The sequence below is a fragment of the Doryrhamphus excisus genome, chromosome 5 (genome assembly GCF_030265055.1).
Source record: "Doryrhamphus excisus isolate RoL2022-K1 chromosome 5, RoL_Dexc_1.0, whole genome shotgun sequence".
Classification (NCBI taxonomy): domain Eukaryota; kingdom Metazoa; phylum Chordata; class Actinopteri; order Syngnathiformes; family Syngnathidae; genus Doryrhamphus; species Doryrhamphus excisus.
The window spans coordinates 23,015,001-23,040,000 of record NC_080470.1 but is presented as its reverse complement, the minus strand read 5'-3'; the positions used below and the strand labels follow the sequence as shown (position 1 = coordinate 23,040,000).

The 25,000-nt window shown below is 42.5% G+C and overlaps 1 protein-coding gene, 1 long non-coding RNA gene and 1 other non-coding gene across 3 annotated transcripts in view; 2 read left to right on the top strand and 1 right to left on the bottom strand.

The window, feature by feature from the left end:
• Positions 1 to 212: 212 nt before the first annotated feature.
• Positions 213 to 4,333, top strand: LOC131129391 (uncharacterized). The gene is made up of 3 exons (XR_009129835.1): positions 213 to 352; positions 1,524 to 1,572; positions 2,336 to 4,333. It is a non-coding gene; the product is annotated as an uncharacterized LOC131129391 (long non-coding RNA).
• A 4,888-nt stretch (positions 4,334 to 9,221) lies between these two features.
• The window catches only part of crocc2 (ciliary rootlet coiled-coil, rootletin family member 2), a 50,721-nt gene continuing 34,942 nt past the window's right edge, over positions 9,222 to 25,000 (top strand). The window contains exons 1-13 of the mRNA XM_058072926.1: positions 9,222 to 10,246; positions 11,331 to 11,448; positions 11,532 to 11,644; positions 18,925 to 19,053; positions 19,119 to 19,202; positions 19,601 to 19,695; positions 20,592 to 20,736; positions 21,097 to 21,203; positions 23,095 to 23,301; positions 23,389 to 23,485; positions 23,610 to 23,699; positions 23,770 to 23,880; positions 23,992 to 24,191. Of these exons, the coding sequence (XP_057928909.1) occupies positions 10,190 to 10,246; positions 11,331 to 11,448; positions 11,532 to 11,644; positions 18,925 to 19,053; positions 19,119 to 19,202; positions 19,601 to 19,695; positions 20,592 to 20,736; positions 21,097 to 21,203; positions 23,095 to 23,301; positions 23,389 to 23,485; positions 23,610 to 23,699; positions 23,770 to 23,880; positions 23,992 to 24,191 (1,553 nt within the window). The 5' untranslated portion in view covers positions 9,222 to 10,189. The remainder of the gene's footprint in view (positions 10,247 to 11,330; positions 11,449 to 11,531; positions 11,645 to 18,924; positions 19,054 to 19,118; positions 19,203 to 19,600; positions 19,696 to 20,591; positions 20,737 to 21,096; positions 21,204 to 23,094; positions 23,302 to 23,388; positions 23,486 to 23,609; positions 23,700 to 23,769; positions 23,881 to 23,991; positions 24,192 to 25,000) is intronic.
• trnap-cgg (transfer RNA proline (anticodon CGG)) lies at positions 24,683 to 24,754 on the bottom strand. Its single transcript has one exon. It is a non-coding gene; the product is annotated as a tRNA-Pro (tRNA).

Genomic DNA, 25,000 nt, shown 5'->3' with positions numbered 1-25,000 from the left:
TTGGCGGACGTCCACACCCAGTGCAATCCTGTACATTTATACATTTTCACAGTATAAACAGAACAAAGTACACTTCTTCCATTTTGTTGTATTAGACCCAAAAAAAAAAAAAATATATATATATATTTGTGTGTTTTGGCCTTTAATAGGGCGGGGCTTGGAAGGTGACGTCACGAGTGAGCGCGTGAGACTGGGTGTGGCGCCAGGTAAGTGGGAGACGGGAGAGAGCGCTAGCAAGGAGGGAATGGCGTGCGTGTGTTGGCGTGGGTTGTGGCCACAGCAGCCCGGGTGTGAGTGAACTGTAAAAAGGTTGACCGCTATTATAATAAAGCGACTGAAGTGCATCGGCGACGTAAGTGTCTCTTCCTTATCACAACCAGGGGCATTACAATATATATATACATATATATTTTGAATGTATGACACTGGCCCATGAGGCCTCCGCCAACGGGCATGTACTGGAGCTGTGGTGGCTGGTGGAGTAAGCGGGCTGCAATGTGGAAGTGACGGAAAACATCACAGGGATGCTGGTGAAAAAAATGTATGAATGGCAACAGGCAACAGATAAATTGTGTATCTCCTGCCCTCTAGTGGAAAAGCATTGAATTGTCCTGACTGTCACTATAATACAGAGGTAGGGAACCTATGGCTCGGGAGCCAGGTAGGGCTCTTTTGATGACTGTATCTGGCTCTCAAGCATTTCTTACCACAATAAAAATGTATTTTTGCTAACATTTTAAAGTAAACATCACAGAAATGACTGTTAAAAATAATATTAAAAATCAAAACTTTCTTATGCATTTTAATTCGTCCATCTATTTTCTACTGCAATATGGCCGACCATATCCATCTTTCTTGATGATATTTTCCAGGTCAAACACCAAAACTTGATTATTACTGGGTAATGCTGTAGTCTACCTCGGTCATTGAGATGTCAACATGTAAATGTAAACTTTCCTCCTTTAGTCAAATAGTCACCTAGCTAAAGCTGCAGAACCAAGCCTTCTGACGAAGATGAAATGAGATGAAAAAAGAATGAAATACGTGTACTGAATACGGTTCAAAACTATGCAGCAGCAGAAGTTGCATTAATGGCAGCAAGTATTTGATTTATTATTGGACACTGCGCTGCTCACGAAAGTGTGCTGGCCACACCCCATTGGCGTGGGGTAGTGTGCCTGGTCTACATAATTAGAGCCCATTATATCTAAAACTGTTGGTCTTACATACAAATGCACACATTTTATTGCATTCAATGTTTAAAAAAATGTATATGGCTCTCACAGATACACATTTTAAAATATCTGGCCTTCATGGCTCTCTTAGCCAAAAAGGTTCCCGACCCCTGCTATAATACATGAATGTTGCTGGTATAGAAACAGTGGAGAAGTGTTTCATATATCATATCATACATTTATTGTGAGAAATCATTAACATGATCATTGTCTTCTTCCTTTTTTACACGGGCCTTTATTGCTCATTTTTTGTAACCATGCATGTTCTATGTCACTTACCTCCACTAGGGATTCAGGGGTTTTCTGGATCTTGAGATGCTATCCCAGCTGACTTCAGGTGAGTACACTCTGGACTGTCCAGTTGCAGCTATTTTTACCATTTAATTTTATTTCTACAATGTGGCACGGGCCCGCATGGTGGATGAGTGGTTAGCAAGTAGGCCACACACACAGTGGAGATCCAGAAGATCTGTGTTTGAATCTACACTTGGGCATCTCTGTGTGGAGTTTGCATGTTCTCTTTGCGTGTTTTTTAGTGAGGAAAATATAGAAAACTGATGGATGGGTGTGGCACTGGTCTCCCAAGCTGCCATTTTGAGATCCCGGCTGTAGCTGGAGCTGTAGCACACGATGATGGTTCATGGCACAGTGGTCGGAAATTCCCGGGTCTACGGTAGGAGGCGTTATACTGCAAGAGCATGAACCACCAGGCGTGCAGATGTCGCAGCATCTAATGAAGAACTGCTGCCTGCACACCGCCACCCACATATAGACCCCCAAACGTGATGGCCTTCCTTCACGTTCCCACTTAACTCCTTCACTCCTTCACCTGGATGAGCTGGTTGTTTCCTCGTACAAGTGAGCCACACCGACAGTAGCCTGTCCTACCAATATAGAGAGGGAGCCACTGTACTGCACTTTGTCGCCTGCAGGGGGCACTACCGTGTTTTGTAGCAGCTGCTTGGGGCCGGGGCAAAGGTCATGAGGGATTACTGGCAAACAGAGAGCTGGAGGTTGTCTTTGGTGTTGCTATTTTTGAATTGTAAGTAAACCAAAGTTCAGCCGTAAATCACACATGCATATCTGTGCCCCCCCGTCAGAATGCTAGCCCGCCACGGCGAGCCCACCGACAGAGATATTGATGGACATGACTGCGCCAGATACCTGCGTGCCATGGAGAACAACCGAAGCTCACCTGCTGTGTGTTTTTTCTTTCTTCCGCTTCTCTGAGCCATCTGGGTCGGTTCTGACCATCTGTGATCTTTGGCGTGGTCGGGGAGGTAAGAGCAAACATCTGGGAAGCTGGACTAATCATTTTCATCCATTTGCAACACCAAATGTCACTGAGGTCACTCTTGCTTTCCGGAAAATGAAAATATGTGTATGTGTGAGAATAACAAACCGTGACATCACATTTTTTTTAGTTCGTTATGGAAAAAAAAACAAAAATGTGTACTCAACCCTTGTAGAACTGGTCTTGTCAAACATAAAACCCCACAAACAATAGAAATAATCCACTCAGTTCAAGTATTTTTAAAGAGGTGACCTTAAAGACGGAAGATGGTTTCCAAGCCCTGGATTGTCCTTGGCACTATCATCAGTCATGACTCCCGCTTTGCGATTCCACTTCTTCGGCTTCACTCGATCACAGTTTATCAAAACGATATTAATTTATTTTTTATATTAATTTCTATATTATTTTTTTAATTTGAATACAGCCTACTATTGCAGAAAAATGTACATTTAAGCAAGTTTTAAGTTTTTTTTTGCCTAAATTAAACATTTTCAAACATAAAAATGAAATAAAATACAGATACACTAATCCCTCATTCATTGTTCTTAACTGGTTTGCAGACCCAACTGTGATAAGTGAATTTTGCAAAATATATATATTTTTTGTAGAGCATAGAAAAGTTTTCAACCTTCCAAAAATTAATGTTTAATATGTGTGTAGCCCTCTAGACATGAACTAACACCTCAAAATTCAACTCCACACTCGCCTCACACTCGTTAAGGATTATTATGCCTGTTAGACATAGACATGGACTTTCTTTATTGTCATTGCACAATAACACAGCAGTGAAATTGCCAACGAAATGTCGTTGCCTGGCTCCTGTGTAATAATAAGTAATAAATAATAAATAATAAATAATAAATAATAAATAATAAATAATAAATAATAAATAATAAATAATAAAGTGGAGAATAAATAGATGCCATCAAATATGAACAACAATGTACAGCGTAAACAGTAATTTGTACAAATAATTTAAATTATTTAGAATAAATAACAATAATTTAAAGTTGTGTTGTTGTGACATCATTCAAACCTGCAATAAAAGCCTGTTTTTCCTGAAATCAATTCTGGTGCTTGTGTGTCTCACTCAACATTACGGTAACATTACTGACACCTAGTGACCAGTGTAGAATACTACATTCATCACAACGCCTTTTAATGATTTTTCTGAATGCAAGATTTGCATTTTAGTTTGCTTAGTCATATTTATGTTTGAAATTATTTAATTTGTAATCAATAATAGGCCGCATTTAACCAGGAAACAGCTAATTTATTAATATTACTTGAAAAATTTTAAAAATTCCAAGAGTCTGTACTGTACAGAGTGAACTCGCAACTGAAACCAGGAAAATGCAACAAAAAGTACAAATATTCAAGAGTCCAACTTTATGTTGAGTAGGACAAATATGTACATGTTGGCAGGGCTGCATTAACACTGAAAGTATTCCCTTTCTCTCACGCCACCCCTGACATTCACTGTGTCCACCCAGGGGGGGACCCGCCCCACTATTTGAGACACACAAGCACCAGTCTTGACTGCTGGAAAAACAGGCTTTTATTGTGGGTTTATGACGGCTTACAGTAATAAAACAATGATTTGCATTGCTTCAATGAAATGTAAAAAGAAGTGAAGCAGTGTTAGTGGTATAAAGAGTGACTGGAGTTGAGGACACGTTTGGTGATGCTGGAGTCAGTAATGTTACTGTAATGTTGTATGAGACACACAAGCACCAGACTTGATCTCTTGAGTCTATATTGTGTCTTATGTATGTCTGAAATGGCTTATTGTCGCTTATTATGTCTACTATATAGGCATAATAGGAGTGCAAAGCTGACTATAGGGGTGTTATTTTATGTCTAGAGGACTCTAATAATGTTAAAATCCATAGAAGATTGTAAACAGGTTTTTTTTAACTACAAATTTAGAAATAAGTAATCCTACACTGGAAATTCACTTATATAAGAACGACAGGGTCAGTGCATATTAATTAACATTTTAATGTTAATATGTAAGATTAGTGGCTATTTACATATCTACTGAGAACAAGGTTGGAGTCTTACAGGAAGAAATACTGGGAAGAAAACCCCACAAAGAGTAAGCTTTAGAGTTGAGGTTCGACTTAAGAGGATGTGCTGTCTGTGGATTTATGATTTGTTGTCCATCAAAAGGGCAGCGGAGTAATCAGGGAATTGTTAGCTGACAGCAGACTTCAACTGACTTCAACTGACTGCACATCAAAGCCTCCCAGGTGCCGGGCCGGGCCACACATGATGATCCGCGGCTGACGGCCAACAGAATCCATGAATAAGTCAGCAGTGAAGAGCAGCACTCGCACATGAAGAGGATGACGATGGCGAGCCAGCGAGGCGCGGCCCCTGGCTAGCGGTTTTCTCCCTTTTAAGAAGCACTGCCGGGATTTGTCTAACGAGTATGTTTTTAAATGCAAGGTGTTGTTTTGCCGTGAAGTAAAATTCGGGTTACGAGTTGCTATTTAATGGCAGGCATAGCAGAGGACAGCTATTTGAAGGCTTGTGTCAATGTGACCATGGCTCAAGTCGAAAGATTTTCGGAAAGATTTTCAACACATCAGTATCATCGCTTACCTTTATGCATTCATCATAAAGTTAGAAGGTGCATTCAAGGACTGTCCGACAAAATGATCAAAAACACAACTTGCATTAAACATGCAAAAGTTATTTTTTGGAATACATTAATGGCCCACATTTCCAAAATGGACATGAATTAAAAGTGTATGTACTTATTCTTTACATATTCTTACTCTAGTTGCGTATCAAATGACTGACCGCAAAGAAATTTACATCTGTACTTTTTATAGATATGCATCCAGTGCATTTAATTAGTTAGCTAACAAGGGACAAAATGTGATTAATCACAATTAAATATTTTTAATTCACTGACAGCCCTATTCTAAGCTTAAAAAGCCCAAAACTTACCACTTCCACTTGTCCTCACAAGGATCATGGGGGGTGCTGGAGCCTATCCCAGCTGTCTTTGGGTGAGAGGCGGGGTACACCCTGGACTGGTGGCCAGCCAATCACAGGGCACATATAGACAAACAACCATTCATTCATGCATTCATTTTCTACCACTTATGCTCACGAGGGTCGCGGGGGTGCTGGAGCCTATCCCAGCTGTTTTCGGGAGAGAGGCGGGGTACACCCTGGACTGGTGGCCAGCCAATTACAGGGCACATATAGACAACCATTCGCACTCACATTCACACATTTTATTTACAACATATTGCGCAACTGAAGGGTCTTGAGACACATGCTAACTCGCAAACTAGAGAGCTCGCGACCTAAACGGTAGCCTTCAAGTTATTTCCTTTAAACTTAAATAGCCAAAAACTTACCACTTCCACACGGATAGGGAGGATAACTATTAACAGTTATTTAACCTTTAACATGAACATTAATCATTCATTCATTCATTCATTTTCTACCGCTTTTCCTCACGAGGGTTGCGGGGGGTGCTGGAGCCTATCCCAGCTGTCTTCGGGCGTAAGGCGGGGTACACCCTAGACTGGTCGCCAGCCAATCACAGGGCACATATAGACAAACAACCATTCACACTCACATTCATACCTATGGACAATTTGGAGTCGCCAATTAACCTAGCATGTTTTTGGAATGTGGGAGGAAACCGGAGTACCCGGAGAAAACCCGGGCACGGGGAGAACATGCAAACTCCACACAGAGATGCCCAAGGGTGGGATTGAACCCTGGTCTCCTAGCTGTGAGGTCTGTGCGCTAACCCCTAGACCACCGTGCCGCCAACATGAACATTAATCAAACGTAATAATTTTTTCTGGGTACGTGATACCAAACAGCATCCATATCAAACATTAAACTTTCATATCAAGACGGGGTCCTCAAACTAGTGTCCTGTGGGCCACATTTGGCTGCGTGTTTGAGACCCCTGGTCTAATGATTATAAAACGTTGAGGATATCTGTGTTACACGCAATCTTGCATTTTTTTGCCATAAATGCCATTTAAATTCATGTGAAAACATGAGGAGCTCCCGCCATCTCTCAGCTTCCCACCACTGACCTGACCTGCAGGAAACCCTGTACTGTGAATGTACAGTATGTGAAGTTACACCACACGCTAGTGTGTGTGTGTGTGTGTGTGTGTGTGTGTACATCCCCCACGATGCGATGTCGCAAACATTTGGCTGATGAGCAGGTTGTTTTCAATGCATTCCCGTGCTACCAAGTTTGTTAAAAACGCTGACAGGCTTGTGACACGGTTAACTAAAGCGCAGAGCGAGGTCGTGAACTCTTGGCTCCTGATCTGTAGCGATCAGGTCTTTGATAAAGGACGAGCTGGGCTTGTGAGTGAGTGTGTGTGTTTGCAGCTGAGAATCGGTGTTGATGAAAACCAAATGCCTCCCTGCCACTGGGTCCAATTAGATGCACGCACAGGGACGGGCCCGCTGGAGCTGCGAGGACGTTGAACTGTTACGAGAAGGGTCACCCAGGAAGCGGGACCTCCTCCCTTCTGCTCACTCCTCTCCTCTTGTTTATCTGTTTGGGGATTGCACAACTCCGGGGAAGCTGGAGCGGCGTAGTGAGAAGAAGTGGCGATGATCGGCTTGCTTTGCGTTTGATATCAACTTGATGGCGATGTTGCTTGCAGGGCGGAGTCAGAGGTCATGTGAGGAGCACATGAGGACAGTGCATCTAAAAGCTTCCATGCATCTGTCATTACTGCTGAACGTTTTGTTCTTTCATCATTTTTCATGTGAATTAATTATTTCTAGTACAGGGGTAGCTTGATTGTTGTCGTTAATTTGTTCCAAAAGTTTTGTCAAAAACTGAAACGGGGTAATTTTTCCCTTAGGAAATGGTGTAAATCGAATTCACCTGTTTAAGAAACTCGAATAATATGATCAATGATGATTAGAGACTAGTTTGTTATGTGCAATATTGTACGGAAACCGAGGAAAAATCTTCTATGAAAACAAATAATACAAAAACTAGGACATATGGTAACCAAGGTTTGACTCTGGTTCCTTTTACTCGTATCTCACACTGAACTGTAGCTTGAATCAGCACTTTGGAGAAAAATTGACCTTCTGACAAACTCCAGAAAAGTTCCTCAGGCGAAAAGTCGGCCAAGAGAAGAAGATTGCAGATTGACTCTCTACACAACCGTAAAATAAACTTACCATCATGCCCCACTGGGATCCAATATCCATCCATCCATTTTCTACACCTGGAGCCTATCCCAGCTGTCTTTAGGCGGGGTACACCCTGGACTGGTCGCCAGCCAATGGCAGGGCACATATAGACAAACAACCATTCACACTGATCACACTTACACTTCCCACGACTGTAGCTGATGGGTCAGATTCTGATACCAATCACGATACCAATCACCGATGAGTGAAATCCACAAATACAGATACTGATACCGATCATATAGATTAAGTATGGCGTATCCTTACATATTTGACTTACTTTTCATATATCCCTGGTGAAACTTACCAAAGATGAGACACCTTCTTTGAGGAGATGCCTGCGGGCTAACCAGTCCCATCTTGAATTCAATTATTCAAATAGTTCTTGGGTTATTTTCTTTAGAATTCTGAGTACAAATCTGTTTAGCATGTGAGGGCATTTAGATCGACAATACTATCTGCCCCAATGGCTGGACAGGACACAAAAAAAAAAAAAAAAAAATTCTGAACATGTTGCCAGAAGACATAGATTTGCGATAACCTTTTGTTTAGTTGTTTTTCATATTTGATGGTGCTTTTATGTTACCTTTTTTGATATCCGCCAAAGTGGCAATGTAGTTTTGAATTGGGTTTGTAACCCCACTGAGTTGAACAAAATTGTTGTGTAAGACGATTGAATTGAAACATTGATAATTTAAGGTGAGAAAAATGTTGGCAATTTAAATGAAATTCAAATTAAAAAAGCCAAGTAATTGAGTTCTTATACGCGAGTGCATGAAGGCAACTTGAGATACTCATCACTTGTGTGTTGCGTCACAAGCTGGCTTAGAAACACACTAAGTAGCTTGGGAAAACAGAAGTCACAGGATCAGTCGCACGAGTGGAAAAACGATTCCCAGTCCAGAAAACGTGTTGAACAAAAACTCCCGGGCTGCTGTTCAGAGACGTTAGTGGAGCGCTGGAGCGAGAGCAAAGAGAGAGTCCATTAAAGTGTAGGCCAGCTCTGTGCTAACAGCCAAACAGAGCATATCTTCAAAATAAACCTGACAGATGAAAGCAAGCATTCCTGCTTGGAATTTCATTGGATGGGACTGATCATTCCAGGCCACCTGTGTTGATAAGTCCATTATCATAGCAGTGGTGGTAGTGTCGCAGTGCAGTAGGTTGGTCCACTTTCATGGCAGCGAGAGCATCCTCATGGACACCTTGAAGGTGCTTGTTCACGTTACATGGAACCACAAACCTCAAAAGAACCTAAAATTAATAAAGTTTCCTCTTTTCACTCCAAGCAACCTGAGAGCGAGGAGATCTCAGCAGCTAGATGCCCTCAACCACAACTCCCACACAAAGCATAATCCCCAGAATTGAGGACGTTCAAGGAAGTCGCAGATGATGGTGCGGCGGCAGCGGGCCCGGCTGCTAGAGAAGGACCATAGGAAGAAGGTAACACTTGAAGCTCCACAATGAGGAGCTTCGAGTGTTACCTTCTTCCTGGCCAGCGTCCCCTCTCCTCCATGTTGCTGCAAACAACAGCCTTGTGCTACAGGATAAGCCTCGCCGCATCCCCGGTGAGTCCGTTTGTGTGGTGGTACACTTCTCGCTGTTTTATGACAGGAAACTTTCATTAAGTGTCAGCCTCAGACGCACTTTGAAGCAACATTTTGGCAGCTTTGATGTTGAACCACAAACAAACACAGGGCGTCTACGAGATGGAGATGGAAGCGTACAAACAGGCTTGTGACACCTGGGATGTGAAGAGCATCCTTCCCAGAAAGTGGCCTCGCCACCATCTTCCTCAACCTCGCTCACTGGCTCGAGATCTTCCCAGCAGAGCCGCGTAACTAATGCCATGTGGTCAGCGGGACAAGCTTGTGTCATGATAGGATCCGGAATGCTCCTTCTGGGATAGTGTAGAATAGCTGTCATATGATCTGCGTGTCTTCTCTGATGTTAGAACTATTTGGTGCTACTGAATGTGAACTAGTGTGCAAACTACTAAATGTGTGATAGGCTTTAAATTATGAATATTAAAAAAATATATAAGTGATAAAATCACACCACTTGTGATTATTAACCCTAAGGAATCCAGCTTTATCTGTATCCTGCCAAGGCAACACTCAAACAACACCCATTTCCATGGCAATGACCCCAAGGCTTGTGGTCGCCAAGGCAACCTGGCCAGTGGTCGCGAGGAAGTCAAGTCGGTGCTGGTGAAGTTTAGCCAGCGACAATCCTACTTTTTTTTTACTTTCAGCTATTTTTTTATTGTTTCTAAAACGCTTTATTTAATCGTCAAACTCTTTCATGGACACACATTGCGACCTTTACGTTGGACCGGTTTAAAAGTTTATTTTAGTCAGGCATTGGGATGTGCTGCAATATTTCCGGTCCTTAATTTCCAGGAAGCTACAATAAAGCTACGGTCATTTGTCTTTTCATTGTTTTTTTCGTAATGAGTTCCCCACGGGAGGAAAAGGAGATTTCACCTGCTCTGGATGTCGTCATTCAGGTTGGTATGCCACTTATTTCATTTTCAAACCTATTTCATTAATTATTTAACGTGAATCACTTTTCGCCATTCCTCCTCGAGGAGAAGATTAAATGATGTACACTATCGTGGCGGACAGAATCTTAAAATGTGTCGGATAAACGGTTTCAGATAAACAATAATGTTCGAGAATGTAAAATACCCTGTCGTTCAGCATTGTGATTTAACACAATTACTGATATATATGTATTTTTTTTTCATATTGGACTCCAACTTGTAAATCATCGACAAAAATGTCATTTTCGTTTGATAAACTTTAATTTCTAACCGGAAATAAGATGAGAAGGGGCGTGGTCAAATCCGGGTTCAGTAGCAGTTTCAAGTGTGGAGAAAACTACCTTTAAAAAACAGTTTAAAATCAATTAAGCTACCTTAAAGGTAGATGAAGGGTATATAGTATCCTATGTACATATTAAAGAAGCATTATTGTTAGTTAAAAAAATGTAAATAATGCAAATCATGAGATCGATCATTGATCTGTTAACTTAAGTTAATAAAGGGCCAGTTTTGACGACACCTTTACTGTTCCGTTTCACTTGTAATGTAATTTTGTTCAGTGAATGATGTGATTTTAGTACACACAGATTTTAGACAAACAAATATTTGTATCAACAAACGTGGAATGATTTAATAATACAGTATAAGACAATGTAACAATATCAATACAATAATACAATTATTTCTTTTTATTTCATACAATTCCTTGAGAAAAATAGTGCTCCTCCTATAGGCTTTCATGTAAATCCTTTTGAGGTTTGAACACCGTAATAATATGAACAAAACAATAAAGACACACAATAAATAAAGATAAAAGAACTGGAAAATATCCATCTCATCTGTTTTGTTAAAATCTTTATTGCGTTAAATAAATACCATCAATTATCAAGCAGACCGATTGCTTTAAAAAGAGAAAATGGCTCAATTTAACCAGTGATTTTTGTTTGTTTCCCAAAATATCCAACATGTAACAACTTGTGTCAAATCCTTACATTAACAAATACAGGAAAGGAAAATTGTCAAAATATTTGTAAACAATCACTTGTAGAAGCTGGAAGAGTCTCTGCTTGACCTAGAGGGACACTCGGGAGAGACTTTGGGCTCTGGAGCGGTATCGGCGCCTGTCTCGACCCTCATCCGCCAGATCATCACCTGTAACCTGGCCGGTGGGAAAACCACTGTCTGCCACACAATCCAGTACAGGCCTTATGAGACTGAATGGTGTATGAATGATTTGTTTTCCTGGTAGAAGGTGAAAGCTGTGAAGCCGCCAAGATGGATGACAACCAGTGGGAGTCCAGTTCTGTGACCCAGACTGACCTCAACGAGTCACCAGTCAAACAGTGCAGCCCCACACAGAAGGTAAAGGTGTCAAATCACTTTTTTCTATCTTTTTCGCTTAACTTGCACTTCATGCACTATTTGGAATAGTTCCCTTTTGGAAAACCTTTCCTCTGATTGGACGACTTGTGGATAATATTGGCTGGATTGAATTAGACTACTGTTCAAGCTTCCCATATTTTCCAGTTCTGGAAAAGTGAGATAATAGGTTACATCTTGGGGAGGTTTTCAAAAGTCTGTGTTATTGTTACCATTGTTCTTACAGAACACATGGAAATAAAATGATCTGTTCCAGGGTCAAACTGTGGCCAGCATAAAACATTTCTCAACTGCACCAGTTTTTAGTTATACTTCAACGTTCTTAACTCTTATCCAAGTGTAGAAAGAAGAGACACAGTGTTATCAGTAATGCGTGTAGTGACACTGAGCATGTGTGTGTGTGTTGTGTATGTTTGTTGGTTTGAATAAATGTTTAGGTGAGGGCATGGGGGCTTCATGAAGGCTCCCCTTATGATGTCTTCAGTTATAGCCTGTCCTGCTGCGCTCGTAAGGACTAACGTCTCCCTCTCAAGAAAAACCTCATTTTTGCCGCTGTACAAAGCGACCATTTGTGATAACACTGCAGTCATTCTGTCTGCTAAGCCTGCCTTTTCTAAAGCTTGTGCTATAAATTAAATTTGAAATGTGTGACCCACATGAGATCAAATCTTTACCACACCGGAGTAAAAACTGAAATCCCTCAAGTGACCTCTGGTGACCAAGTTGCGGGTGACCCTTGACCCACTGTGGTAGTTTAGAGACATGTTGTGGTGCGATTCTGAACTCTGCGTGTTGCTATTGGAACATCGCCAGGGACCGACCCCCCTCATCACACCACCGCCGTGTGGCAGATAAACACCCCGATGAGTGATTGCTGACACCAGATGCCATTTGCCGGTTTCCCTGCCTGCACAGAGGCCTGGCAAATGTAGATTCCCGCGGATAAAGTCTGATTTGAAGGATTGTGTTACTGTATTACTGTCCCCTTTTCACTTTGTGTTGTTCCTGCTGGAACAAACTCCTCCATTGAGGCTGCAGTGTGACGCAGCGCAGCCAAAATGTATCTAACCCCCTCTGCCCCAAAAAAAGAAATTGTAAAAATTAATTGGCCTCCCTCGAGAAAACATGCCTGGAAAAAGCTTTATTGAATGTTGAATGAAGCCTCAATGCTATTTTCTGCAAGGACATAAAAAATTAAATCAGGTACAGAAAAATAATGATGTCATGGCATCATCTTAAAACACTAAGCGATAACCAGTGCAGAAAGCGTTCTCGCCTGTAGGCATGCCCACTCTTCTGTGATTGGTCACACTGCCAGTGCATAGAAACACATTTTGTGCCACTAACTTTATAGGAGTTGATAAATGGTGATTTATCTTTTTAAAATGTCTGCTTTTAGTCATATGTGTTGGATCCCGAATCCGATCCGGAAGTATAGACTGTACAGTTCGAAGTTTCTCAAGAAAAGAGGTTACTTCAAGATGTCTCTCAATGCTAAGTTGCCTTAGCATTTTAGCGTTTTCTACAGCATCTGTAACATGTAATGTGTTTTGCAGGACTACCAGTGTTTAAAAAACTCTAGAGTTAGCAACCCTGCTTCCTCTATGCTATAATGCTACACAGACAAGCGCTTTTGCTCCAGGACTCACACAAAATAAACACAGTTAGGACACTGATAAACTGTTACTACTTGCCCTTCTGACTCTTTCACACGACAAAGTATCGTTGAAAAGGTGTAGGACGTCAGCAAGTTTGTCGGCTAGTCCAGCTGCATAGTGGTCCATGTTCACAAAACAGTCCAGTGTTAAATGCCGTTGACAGATTAAAATGCATTTCTTTTGCTGGTAGGGAATCAGAAACCAACCAGGCAACTAACGGTGGCGTGTTTAGCAATTGTAAACAAACGTGAATTTCCCTTTCGAGGGGGAAGGCGGGGGAAGCAGAGCTTGGGGGAGGGCAGAGAGTTTTTATATATATATAAGGAAGTCCACCCCTCTGGGACATCACAGAGGAACAGTTTTACATGCCTTTTCAAACCGAGCGTTTTGAGCCATCAGAAACCTCTTTTGGGGCTTTGAAATGTGCAAACCTAATTATCGGAGACTTTTGCATTGTTTAACACGAGAATACAACATTCTAACTAATTTTATAGGTCAGAAAAGTGGAAAAAGCATAATATTTGCTTTAATGCTTCAGTGCTTTAATGTTTAGATTAAGGCTGCACGGCGGATGAGTGGTTAGTGCACAGGCCTCACAGCTAGGAGTTTGCATCATGTTCTCCTTGAGCATGCTAATTTAATTTAATTGGCGGCATGCAAACTCCACACAGAGATGGCCAAGGGTGGAATTGAACTCAGGTCTCCTAGCAGTGAGGCCTGCGCGCTAACCGCTCTACCACCGTGCAGCCAATTTATTAATTCATTTATTTATTCTATGTATCAATATGTATGCAGCTCTGTTTTTTTTTATTCAAGCACCTTTTTACGTACCACAATAGAGGTATCCAGCATTGCTGTGATTCCCTGTCTACCAATTGATATTACGGTGTCAGCGTCGCGGCTATGATGAAAATCAAGTAGCTTGCAAGGAAGTGGAGATTCAAGTGGAATCGATGGCTAAGAGCAAGCGTCACAAAAAGACTGCTGCATGACAACACTTCCATGTGATCTCATAGCAGCAATACGATGCTCCACTCGACTTGTCAGTGGCGACACACTAAACAACTTTCTCAACCAGCGGGGGGCTCTCACTGTGTGAAGGGGGTAACCACATGAGTATGACGAGGGCTGCTTTGGGGCGATGGACATCCGCTCCAGCTGTGTTTAGCAATCTGACTGATAGTGTGCTCCATTAATTCCCTTTATTAAGCCTCTCGGCTCAGGCCTGGCCAAACCATTGCAGATGTAACCCTTCGAATGCCGGCCGCACCACCAGATGTCCTCAACGCAGCGTCAGAGAGACTTGATCAGCTGGCTACAGTGCTGTGACTGCAGAAACATCACGTGCTCTGGGAAATGAATTGGATCTCTATCCGCCACATGAGCGCGGCAGCGATCTTTGGCCCCAACACCAAAGCCTTCACAGGGGCCTTGAGAAGCATTCTCCGCTTGCTCGTTGGCAGGCGAATCAAAGCGCCGGCATCCCTTGAAGTTGTCCGAAGTATTTATCAGAGGAGACAATATGAGGAGTGGCACAAATCATAGATATCAAGAAATATAAAAAGATAATTCAAAGCACATTTTAAGAGGCGGGGCACCCTTCCACTTTGGAAATATGAGCCGGGCTGTATAAGCGGATACGCATGGGTGTAGGGTGAAAGGCAACCATAGCAACCATATGGAGCTGTGAAATGACAAAAAAGACTCCTCACTACTTAAATATCACAGTGGACATTATTGCGGAGCAGCTGTAGTGACATAAAGAGGTGTATGGTCTGGGAGCCCAGGAAGCCCCCTTTGTTTTAGGATTGGGATTACTGTCCTGTCTCTTGGGTCTATTTACAGACATCATGCACATGGACAATGAGCATGCTTGCAGGTTCTGAGATGTTATTATTAAACGCAACATGGAGGGGACATGATGATGGTGGTGGGGGGCAGGGTGGAGTCTCCACAACAAACTGTGATGGCCCCCTCCTGGGAGCTTCCGGCATGAAGCATGGCTAATCCAGAGCAGCAGACTGGGGAGGAAGTCCTTGCTTTAACCCATTGGAGTGAGGCGTAGTTTTTCCATACTTTTGTGTTTATCTTCATACTTCGTCTTAAAAACGGTTTATCTTACCTCAAGTCAGCTTCTTTTTCTTTCTATGCAACCATCAAAAGTGTGTGATTTCATTTTGACATAAGCCTTGTTTACACTTGCACACACTTTTTACCCACAAGTAGTACACAATTTAGCATGCCATTGAGTAAATTGGATGTTAAGATGTGCTAAGTACAGTATGTGTCAAATGTCCAGGGATATGTGGCAATGCGCAAAGAACAAAAACAACAAAAACGCAGCACGAACACACCGCAACCGACAGTGGTGTAAAAAAGTGGAACAGTAGTGATTCTTCCCAGGAGTGGCCAGCCAAAATGACGCAAGAGTGTAGCACCGACTTCATCCAAGAGGTCACAAAAGGCCCCACAACAACATCCAAAGAACTGCAGGCCTCAGTTCATGACTCCATGAACACTGACCATTTATTTTTTTACCATTTTTGCATTTTTTTAAATGTTATTTTGTTTCTGCAGTGATGCAATGACAAATGAGCATAGTCTACTAATGGCCTTCAAGCCACATTTTGGCCACTCCTACTATTGTGGCTCTTCATCAAGGTCGGCCGTCTGGTGTTTTTTGGAGGTGCACGTCTATTGTGTTATATTTCTGCCGTCATACTATATTTGATGTAGCAAAGGCAGATTATGAGCCATATTAAATCGCAACAACTATTGATGTGCCCACAGGAACATCCCTGCGCTGTGTTACTCTGCCTTGCTTCCTCTCTTAACCTCTGCATGCTTGCGTGGCAAGGTGATTAAGTATACTTGTGCTGATACATGGTCGGGTTTTGGGGATTGGGCTCCTGGCTGGTTGCGTGCCTGAAGGGTGATAAGTTGTACGAATGTGTTCAGTGGTTGAACATGCGTGTCTGTTGGTCACTCTCCGGGAGGGGGAGGGCACTGATATAATCCTATTTTTTTTGTAATATTCTTGCGATCGACCGGAAAAGTCCCCAAGATTGACGGGTTGCTGATAGAGGTAATCTGATCCAGACAAGAACAGTTTCGCTCTTTTGTGAAATGACAGTGGGGCCTGTCATCTGGGTGGACTCAATTCGTTTCTATTTAAATCAGCTGTAAAGATGGTCATCAATACGCCTGAAACCAAGGTGACTGAGTCTTTGTTTATTTGCTAGAGGCTAAATTATTCAGTCTTGTATGTTTGGGAGAGGTGATGTCGTAGACCTCCCCCTGTGTGAACCCCCCAAGTTGATTCAAAGATGGTTGCTCAACTTCTGACGTAGCTGGCCACCCTAACATCCTTTTCAAACCATCTGTTGTTTCGTCCTCACAGGAAAAAAAACTATTAATAAATAACTAAAATCTGAATAGTAAAACATTTTTTCAGTGTAAAACTGAACTTAGAATGCAAATACAAAATAGTCAAACAGGCCAGAAATACTATAAAATAAGTATACTGTAAAAATAAAAAGCCTGCATACTTCTTTCTGGCTCTTGGAATTGTCAAAAGACCGGCGTGTCGTGAGTGTAGGGTACAACAAGGTCAACCAAATAGGAAGATGCCAACCCATATTTTGTAGGCAAGTAACAGAACCTTAAAGGCACATCTCAAATGAACTGGGAACCAGTGCAAGTTGGCTAGTACTGGAGCAATATGGTCGAATTGTCCCTGTGAGGAGTCGTGCTGCGGCATTTTGTACTAACTGCAGGCTTTTCAAACTGGACTCTCGAAGACCAGAAAGCAGCACATTACAGTAATCAAGGCGAGACGTGACGAATGCATGGACTAGGGTTTCTAGGATAGAATAGGCCAAATCCTAGAGATGTTGCGAAGATGAGAAAATGCCCTGAAGAATGGTAACATTCTTAATGTGCTTTTAAAAAGATCGTATCGAATATCACACCGAGAATGAGTTGTCCTTAAACAGGCAACAGGCACGTTTAAGCTGAGCCAATAATCAACATCTCAGCTTTGTCAGGGTTTAAGAGTAAAAAGTTACAGGACATCCATTGGACATTCATAAATAAATGAATGTGTGGGAAACACTGCTTATCCACTTAAAATACTGTATTTTCTGGACTATAAGTCGCTCTGGAGTATAAGTCGCACCAGGTCAAAAATGCATAATTAGAGAGAAAAAAACATACATAAGTCGCACTGGAGTTTAAGTCGCATGTTTTGCGGGTGATTTATTTATCTACTTGACCAAAACAGACATTACATCATCATGATAGGCAAGTTCCAACAATAAAAGAATAGAAAACAGGCTGAATAGGTGTAAGATATGCTAACACAATAGTTATTCAGCTACACAAAAAATAAACACGAAGAGAAGAGGTGTCCAGTGTTTATGTAACATGAATTTTTTTTTCATTTATAAGTTGCTCTGGAGTATAAGTTGCAGGAACAGCCAACCTATGAAAAAAACTGGGACTTATAGTCCAGAAAATACGGTAAGTAGTATGTTTTAGAATTAGCAATAAGTACAGAAGTTGTCTTGCCATAGAACACACAATATCAGTACACTGATTGTGCTCTTTGCTGGACATGATGCATGTACAGTGATGCTGCACTCACAGATGTTTCTCCATAAGCACGGCATCTGTGTGTGTGTGTGTGTGTGTGTGTATAGAAAAACATGAAAGTCAACAATGTCCGTAAATTAGTCTAAACCTGTGAGTACAATGGTGACAAAGTGGTTGCGTGAGACTGTTTTTCTTTTTCTTGTTGCCTTGATTGGACACCCGGAGTTGAGATGAGGTACAGGAGGGGGGCGATGGTTGGGGGAGGGTCACAGGGTTGATTTAGAAGAGTTTGTATGGTGCTTTGGTGATGGGATGGGGGTGGTTACTTCAGCGAGAGGGGGTGCTGGGGCAGTGTGTTTGCCGTGCTCCTGGCCCATGTGGTTCCTATTAGTGAAGACAGGGTGTCTGGCACCGGCATACAGTGGATGCTTCACAACCACTTTGGCTTGCGTGAGGCTGAGAGGTTACAGGACTTTTGGGATGCAGAACTTAGAGGAACAGTGTCACATACAGTACATGCACATGATGATGATGATGTTCTCATCAGCTCTTTGTTCACTGTGGATACGGTCAGTGTGGTCGTTAGTATTTTTTACTGTCATGAAAGTGTACAAAGAATTTAACCTCTGTAGGTTTTCATAAAATGTCACAGAGTGGCCATTACTGTGACAGAAAGATGATGGATACACTACGATAATCAATCAATTAATTGCACGATAATTAAAAATGAAATTGATCATTTTGCTGGCCTCAACTTATTGACATGGTGGCGTGTTTGAAAACCCACGCATACACGGGGAGAACATGCAAACTCCGTACAGAGATGGCTGACGGTGGAATCCTCATTTTGTGACATGAAAAAGTTTGTGACAATGAAATACTACAAAACGATAGAACTTAATTTTCAGCTGCTGTTATTTGTTATTGTGACAGGCCTTGTGATGTTTGAACCGTGATGTAGCGAAGGATGACTGTAATTGCATTTTATTCTTTTGGCCTATTTCCATCCAGCTCAGTCAAATGCTGATGTTGTCGACGCCAGCCGACGCGGACCAGGAGAGTGTGTACAGGCAGCGCTTGCAGGTCTTCCGGGAGGCCCAGAAGAGACAGGCCCAGCTAGTCCAAAGGCTTCAGACCAAGGTGAGTCTGGAAGTGGTCTAAGAACATTTCTAGAGCACCTCAGTTTGTGTTGGTTTTGTTACCAGGTCATCCAGTACAAGAGCAGGTGTGGGGAACTGGAGGAGAAGGTTCTGAAGAAGACCTCTGATTTGGAGAAGATAGAATTGTTGGTAAGTGCAATAAACGTTGTCTCCTTAGACTTGACTGCTCTCTCATTTTTAGATATTTAACATTACAGTAACAGAATCACAGCAATACCTCAGAAACGCAAACACTTGCCAATACAAACTGCCTTCCCAAAGTTTGCTTCCAGAACTATTAATGGGCTTTGGGAGATTATGTACTTGTAGAAACAGGTGTTGATTCAAAGGATTGGCTTCCCATTTCACTCTGGACACCACCTGGTCCAACATGTGGTGGGGCTGCTTACTTGCTCCCAGTATTGGTCTTGGCCCAGGTGCCCACGGAGACTTTGGAGTCTGAGTCCGAAATGGATAAAACATGCTACCATCCACACAGGTGCTAACTTCGTGATACGAGGTGTGTGTGTGTGTGTGTGCATATTTAGATGCAGGCCCACCAGGACTCGGCCCAGCGTCAGGAGCAACATCTCAACACAGCTGTTTGCAGTAAAGCCGCTCAACTTGAGGAGGAGCAGAGAAGGTGGGTAGAGCTTCGACGAGTTTCGATGTCACGCCTCTTGAAAAACATCAGGAAATTCCTCAATTTGCCAGAGTGAGAATCCTGGATGTCTCCGGAACTGTCCACTAAGACCAGAAAAAACAACAACAGAATCTAGAAGGGTCTGAATACTGGTGGAATCATGATGCCATCTACTGCATGGAGGTGTAATGAGGGGCTACATTTGCATTATAATGTGAGTTGAGTAGGGGGATACTGACATCGGATATCAGTCCGATATCAGCAAAAAAATTATAGATGCCTGCATCTAAAATGTCCGACATTGGTGATGCTGGGCCAGCACTAACATCTACCAGCAAAGGGTGTTAAGCATTTCTTTTCTGCAGTGATGCAATATTGGTATCGCATCGGAAGTGGAAAGTTGCATTGTTAATGAGATACCGCCAAATCTATATGTGGCGGTCCAAATGTACTTATCGTGCGCTGCCACAAGTAAACAGATACATGGGAAACACAAAGGTACACTTGCACAAGCTAATGAAATCATCAATAATTCTGCCTTGAGAAAAAAAAAAACACAGCATCATGCAGTGTGTATGTGTACACACAAAGATAACAAAACAGCATGGAATAGGGTGTGTGAGTATGAGAATGAGCCGGAGCTCTCTGCAGATGTTCTGTGAGCAGATGTGCTGCAAATGAAAGCTAAGCTGACACAGATGTTACAAAGCTGTCGCACATGTAAGCTCGGTGGGCGAGGGTTGATCTGAAGGCCCCCGAAATGTACCGTGGATACACCGACTCTGAAGCATTATAACATGAGGTTGATGCGGGTGGTGTCATGACAGCTCTTTGTCAAGGTGGGAGTGGTACCGAAAGCGCTATGGTTGCACTTAGCCTTGTTGTTTTATTCCCAGATGTGCCAGCCTCAGCCAAGTCAACTGTGTACTGCGGGAACAACTGGAGCAGGCCAGCACTGTCAACCAGGGGCTGGCCGAGAGCTTGCGGAAGGCCCGGCAAGATGCGGAGCTGTGCAATATGCGCCTGCGCAGGGAACAAGAGGTGAGCGGACCCACCAAGACAAAAAAAAAAAATCCAAAAAGCAAGAATGAACCTCCCCGCAAGACCCATTGCTCGACGACTCCCATTCATAGCAAGCTATCACTCCTGCTCCCTGCTTGCTTTCTTGCTGTGATTTCTCCAGTTGTTTTTTCCTGTGAAAGCATTCCAAGTGCTGAAGAGGGCGGGAGGAGTGGCCCACTTTGGGCCGTAAATGTTCTACATGTGTTTATTCAGGGAAATCCAATGACTTGTATGTGTGCCAGCGCACTTCCAGGACAGCGTCTGTTTGGAATCACAATAACATGAGAGGTGCCATCTCTTGCTAAATCTACCCCCTCCTCCTCCTCCCACCCCCCACAGACATCTTCTTCCCGCCTGAGTCGCGAGCAGGCACGCGTCAGAACCTTGTGGCGCCAGGCCGCCTCCCTGAGGAACACCTTCACTCAGCTGAGGGGCTTTGCTGACAGGTGAGTGTGGAGCACATCCCCCATCCTGTCCAGTCTACTCTCAACCCTGCAGAACGACTCACCATTTTTTGATCCACTGCAGGCCTCTTCACTTGTAACACAGTGGTACACGGTTTTTGTTATTATTGTGTTCCAAAAAGGTCAGACAACCAAAACTTGCAAAAAAAAACCAAAGCAATTTTCCCAAAGGAAATAATTCCAGACACCCAAAAATATTAAAAAATATATATATTTAAAGTGAATAATTATTGTTTTACATGCAGAAAATTATGTGAAATAGTTCTAAATTATGTTATAAATATGGACATTAATATTTAACATCATTTTCCAATTCTTGTTGGTGAAGACGGCGAGTGGAAAGGCCGTCCTCATACTTTGCCATGAGTGATTCCTTAAAAGCAATAGTGTTCTAGTGTTCTTCTTTATCAAATGGCTGGCACTTGCAACTGTCTTGTCCACAAAAATGCACAGTCACCAACACATAGACTCACAGGCGCTATATAGGGGGTAAACGTTCCAAGGGCCTTTGACTGACAGGCGCCCCAGACAATAGAGATGTGGTGATGACAACTGCCTTAGGGCGGTCAATATTTTTTTTTTTCATGCGGACCACTCAGTTCTGTGGAATGCTACAGTTCAGTCTTGACTTTATGATGCAGAGGATGCAGAGAGCAGGACTCAAATGCAAGTGATGTATTTTTAATGGGCTGTCAAATGATTAAAAATTTTAATCAGATTAATCATGGTCCATCCATTCATACATTTTCTATGCCGCTTATCGTCATTAGTGTCGTGGGGTATGCTGGAGCCTATCCCAGCATTAATCATGGTTTTATTAATGAATTATGATTAATCACCATGTCACACTGTTGTATTTTATTGAAGGAAAGATGAATGACAGGCAGAACATTATATTTGTATGTGTTCCAATGCCATGTTGAGTCAAGCTAAGAGATGGCACGTGAATGCATCGTGCGGTCTGTTTAGTGACAATGAGGATGTGTCGTTGCAATGACAAATGGACTATAGACGTCTTTAGAGTTGGAGATACATGCAAGGTGATGGAATTGTACTGACATTGATATGGTCAGGTCAGAATAAAGTTATGAAAGAGTGTCAGACTCTGTGAGGAGCTACATTGTGCCGCTGTCTGTCGTCATAACAGAAAGCCGTGGCTTGCCATGATGCATATAAGTACTACCCCAAAAATGTACATAATTAATGAAATAAATGAGTTTCTGCCGTAAACGCACTGTTTTTCACAGGCCTGGCTTTGACAGACATACAGACCTAACAGGCATTAAGCACAATGATCCAGCACAAAGAGAAACACACAGCTGAACTAAATAGCACAAACACAAAATCAGTGCCAGGTGCATCTTGGCAGGAATGTAAAAGTTGAGGACAAAAGCACAAAACCAAACAGGAAATATAACACAATAAAGGCAACAACTGCAACTAAGGAATGAACACAAACAATAACAGGCTGCCACGGCAGATGTCACGCAGAGCATGATAGTTCAGGGCAAAAGAAAGAGTTTATACTATAACCAAACCCGGGCGTAACTTTGGCATAAGTTCTTATCAAAAAACAAAAACTGAGGCGTTCAAATACCACTAAAGCTTTTTTAATTTTGCATAAATCAGAAAAATCTGATGACACTGGGAAAACCAACAGAAGTATCTACATTACCTCGAGGTGGCAGTTAAAAGACAATCTTGGCTATCCAACCACATTTTGACACTAGAAAATCTTAAAATACTAATTAATACTAATAAACACTAATAGTATTACATATTGGTTTTGTGTTTTATTTTTGTGGATTAAAAAAAATAAATCTTTGCTTGTAGCCAGCCAGACGTCACAATCACACACAATGCCTACTTCTAGGACACTTTCTGACATGCGAGGCGAGGTTGCCACGGCCAGCCAGCATCTTCACATCGCCTGTCAGACGCTTCAGTCCAAGGCAACGCAGGAGAGTGCCTCTAGTGGCGCAGAGACGTCGCCACTGGAGAGGCAGCTGAAGGTCAAGCTCAGAGAGGCCATGCAGCTTCAGGGTCGCTGGGATGCTGAGAAAGTTGAGCTCAACTCCAGGTGCAGAAGCATGACTAAAGAACTATTGAGGATAATTGTAATTGTCTTGAGGAGCTCTATCTAGTCTGTCGATGTTGGTGCATTCAGGGTTGTTGAGCTGGTGGACACAGTACAGCACCTTCGCAGTCAAAACAGCGAGAAGGACTCCACCCTCAGTAGCATGCAGACCAGCCTGGACATGTTGGTGAGATGTGAACAACCGGGACTGGTGGTTTGAGATTGAATTAGTTTAAGTCTTTTAGAGTGGGAGCAGTCCATGTAACATCAGGCTTGTGTTGTTTGTTTTACCATTGTGGTTTCCTGCTCAGGAGACACAGAGAACTGAGGACAAAGCAATGATGGAAGTTCTGCATGCAGAGAACCAAGCCCTCAAGAAAATGCTCTGCAGTGTCCATCAGGTCAGAAGAAACCGATTGCGTGCAAACAATCATATTCTAACGGTAGCCAATGTGCACAACGTCTGTCCAGCTCGTTGCTAATGAAAGTGATGGCGGTGCGTCTGAAAGTGGTTCTTCTCTGTGGAACAATACTTTAACGGCTTTGCAGTGTGCCCTCTCCAAGCACCAGAAACAAGCTCAGGTCTGTCTTACTTCCCTCACTCCGTTATCTTGACTTCTTTGTTTTTATACACTTTGAGTGGTAAAAAATGAGTAACATACTCATACACCAACATCTATGTCTAATTGGCAGGACCTTCATGGTCGCCTGGATGTCGCCTTGGAGCAAGTGGACGTGCTGCAAGGTCAGCTGCAGAAGAGTGATTCTGCGAAGAGGGAGCTGGCAATGAGGATCCAGGAAGTAAAGAAGGAAAGTCAAGAAGCCAAAAATGCTCTGGATGAATGTCTCAGAGAGAGTGAAAGCTCTCGCTCCTTGCTGGAGATAATCTCAAGGTAATGCAAATTTGTTCAGCTAAAGATTCTACGAAATGTTGCAGGAGTGCTGAAAATGCCCCCAAATGGTCACATTCTGTTACCAAGTTAACTTCTTCATTCATTCCTGGTCTGGATGTGAGTCATGACATTTTGTGTGACAATGCACTCCCATAAATTGTAAATTCTGAACCAAAAAATAGAACTATTTGAACTCGAGTTCAAGAGGAATTAAATATTTATATATATATATTTGGAACACATTTAGGGAGGTAAAAAGTCAAAGAAAGAAAAAGTTTATTTCATACTGCTGCTCGGGTTTTTATTGACGTTAATATGTAGGTCATATTTGACTTGCTAAAAGACTGCATTGTTCAATGAGTACCCACAGTACCTGTAGATTGTCTGTCTTCCAGGTCAGGGTAAACCACAAAGAATCGGTGGTAGGATTCTTGTCCAAACAACTCAGCCAGAAATTATGAAGTTTACTGAGCGACACGTTTTCAATTGAAGGGCTCGTCCGGGATTTGAACCCGGGACCTCTCGCACCCGAAACGAGAATCATACGCCTAGACCAACGAGCCCTGTGTGCAGAACAATTTATGAAAATTGATGGATGGATAAGTGTTACGGTGTTCAAAACTTGACCGAGCCCTCCTGCAAAAGTCTTCCAGTCATTGAGCATGGCCAGCAGAGACCCTTGACTTGCTAAAAGTCTGCATTGTTCAATGAGTACCCACAGTACCTGTAGATTGCCTGTCTTCCAGGTCAGGGTAAACCACAAAGGTCTCAGGTGCTTGTGAAGTGGTGGTAGGATTCTTATCCAAACT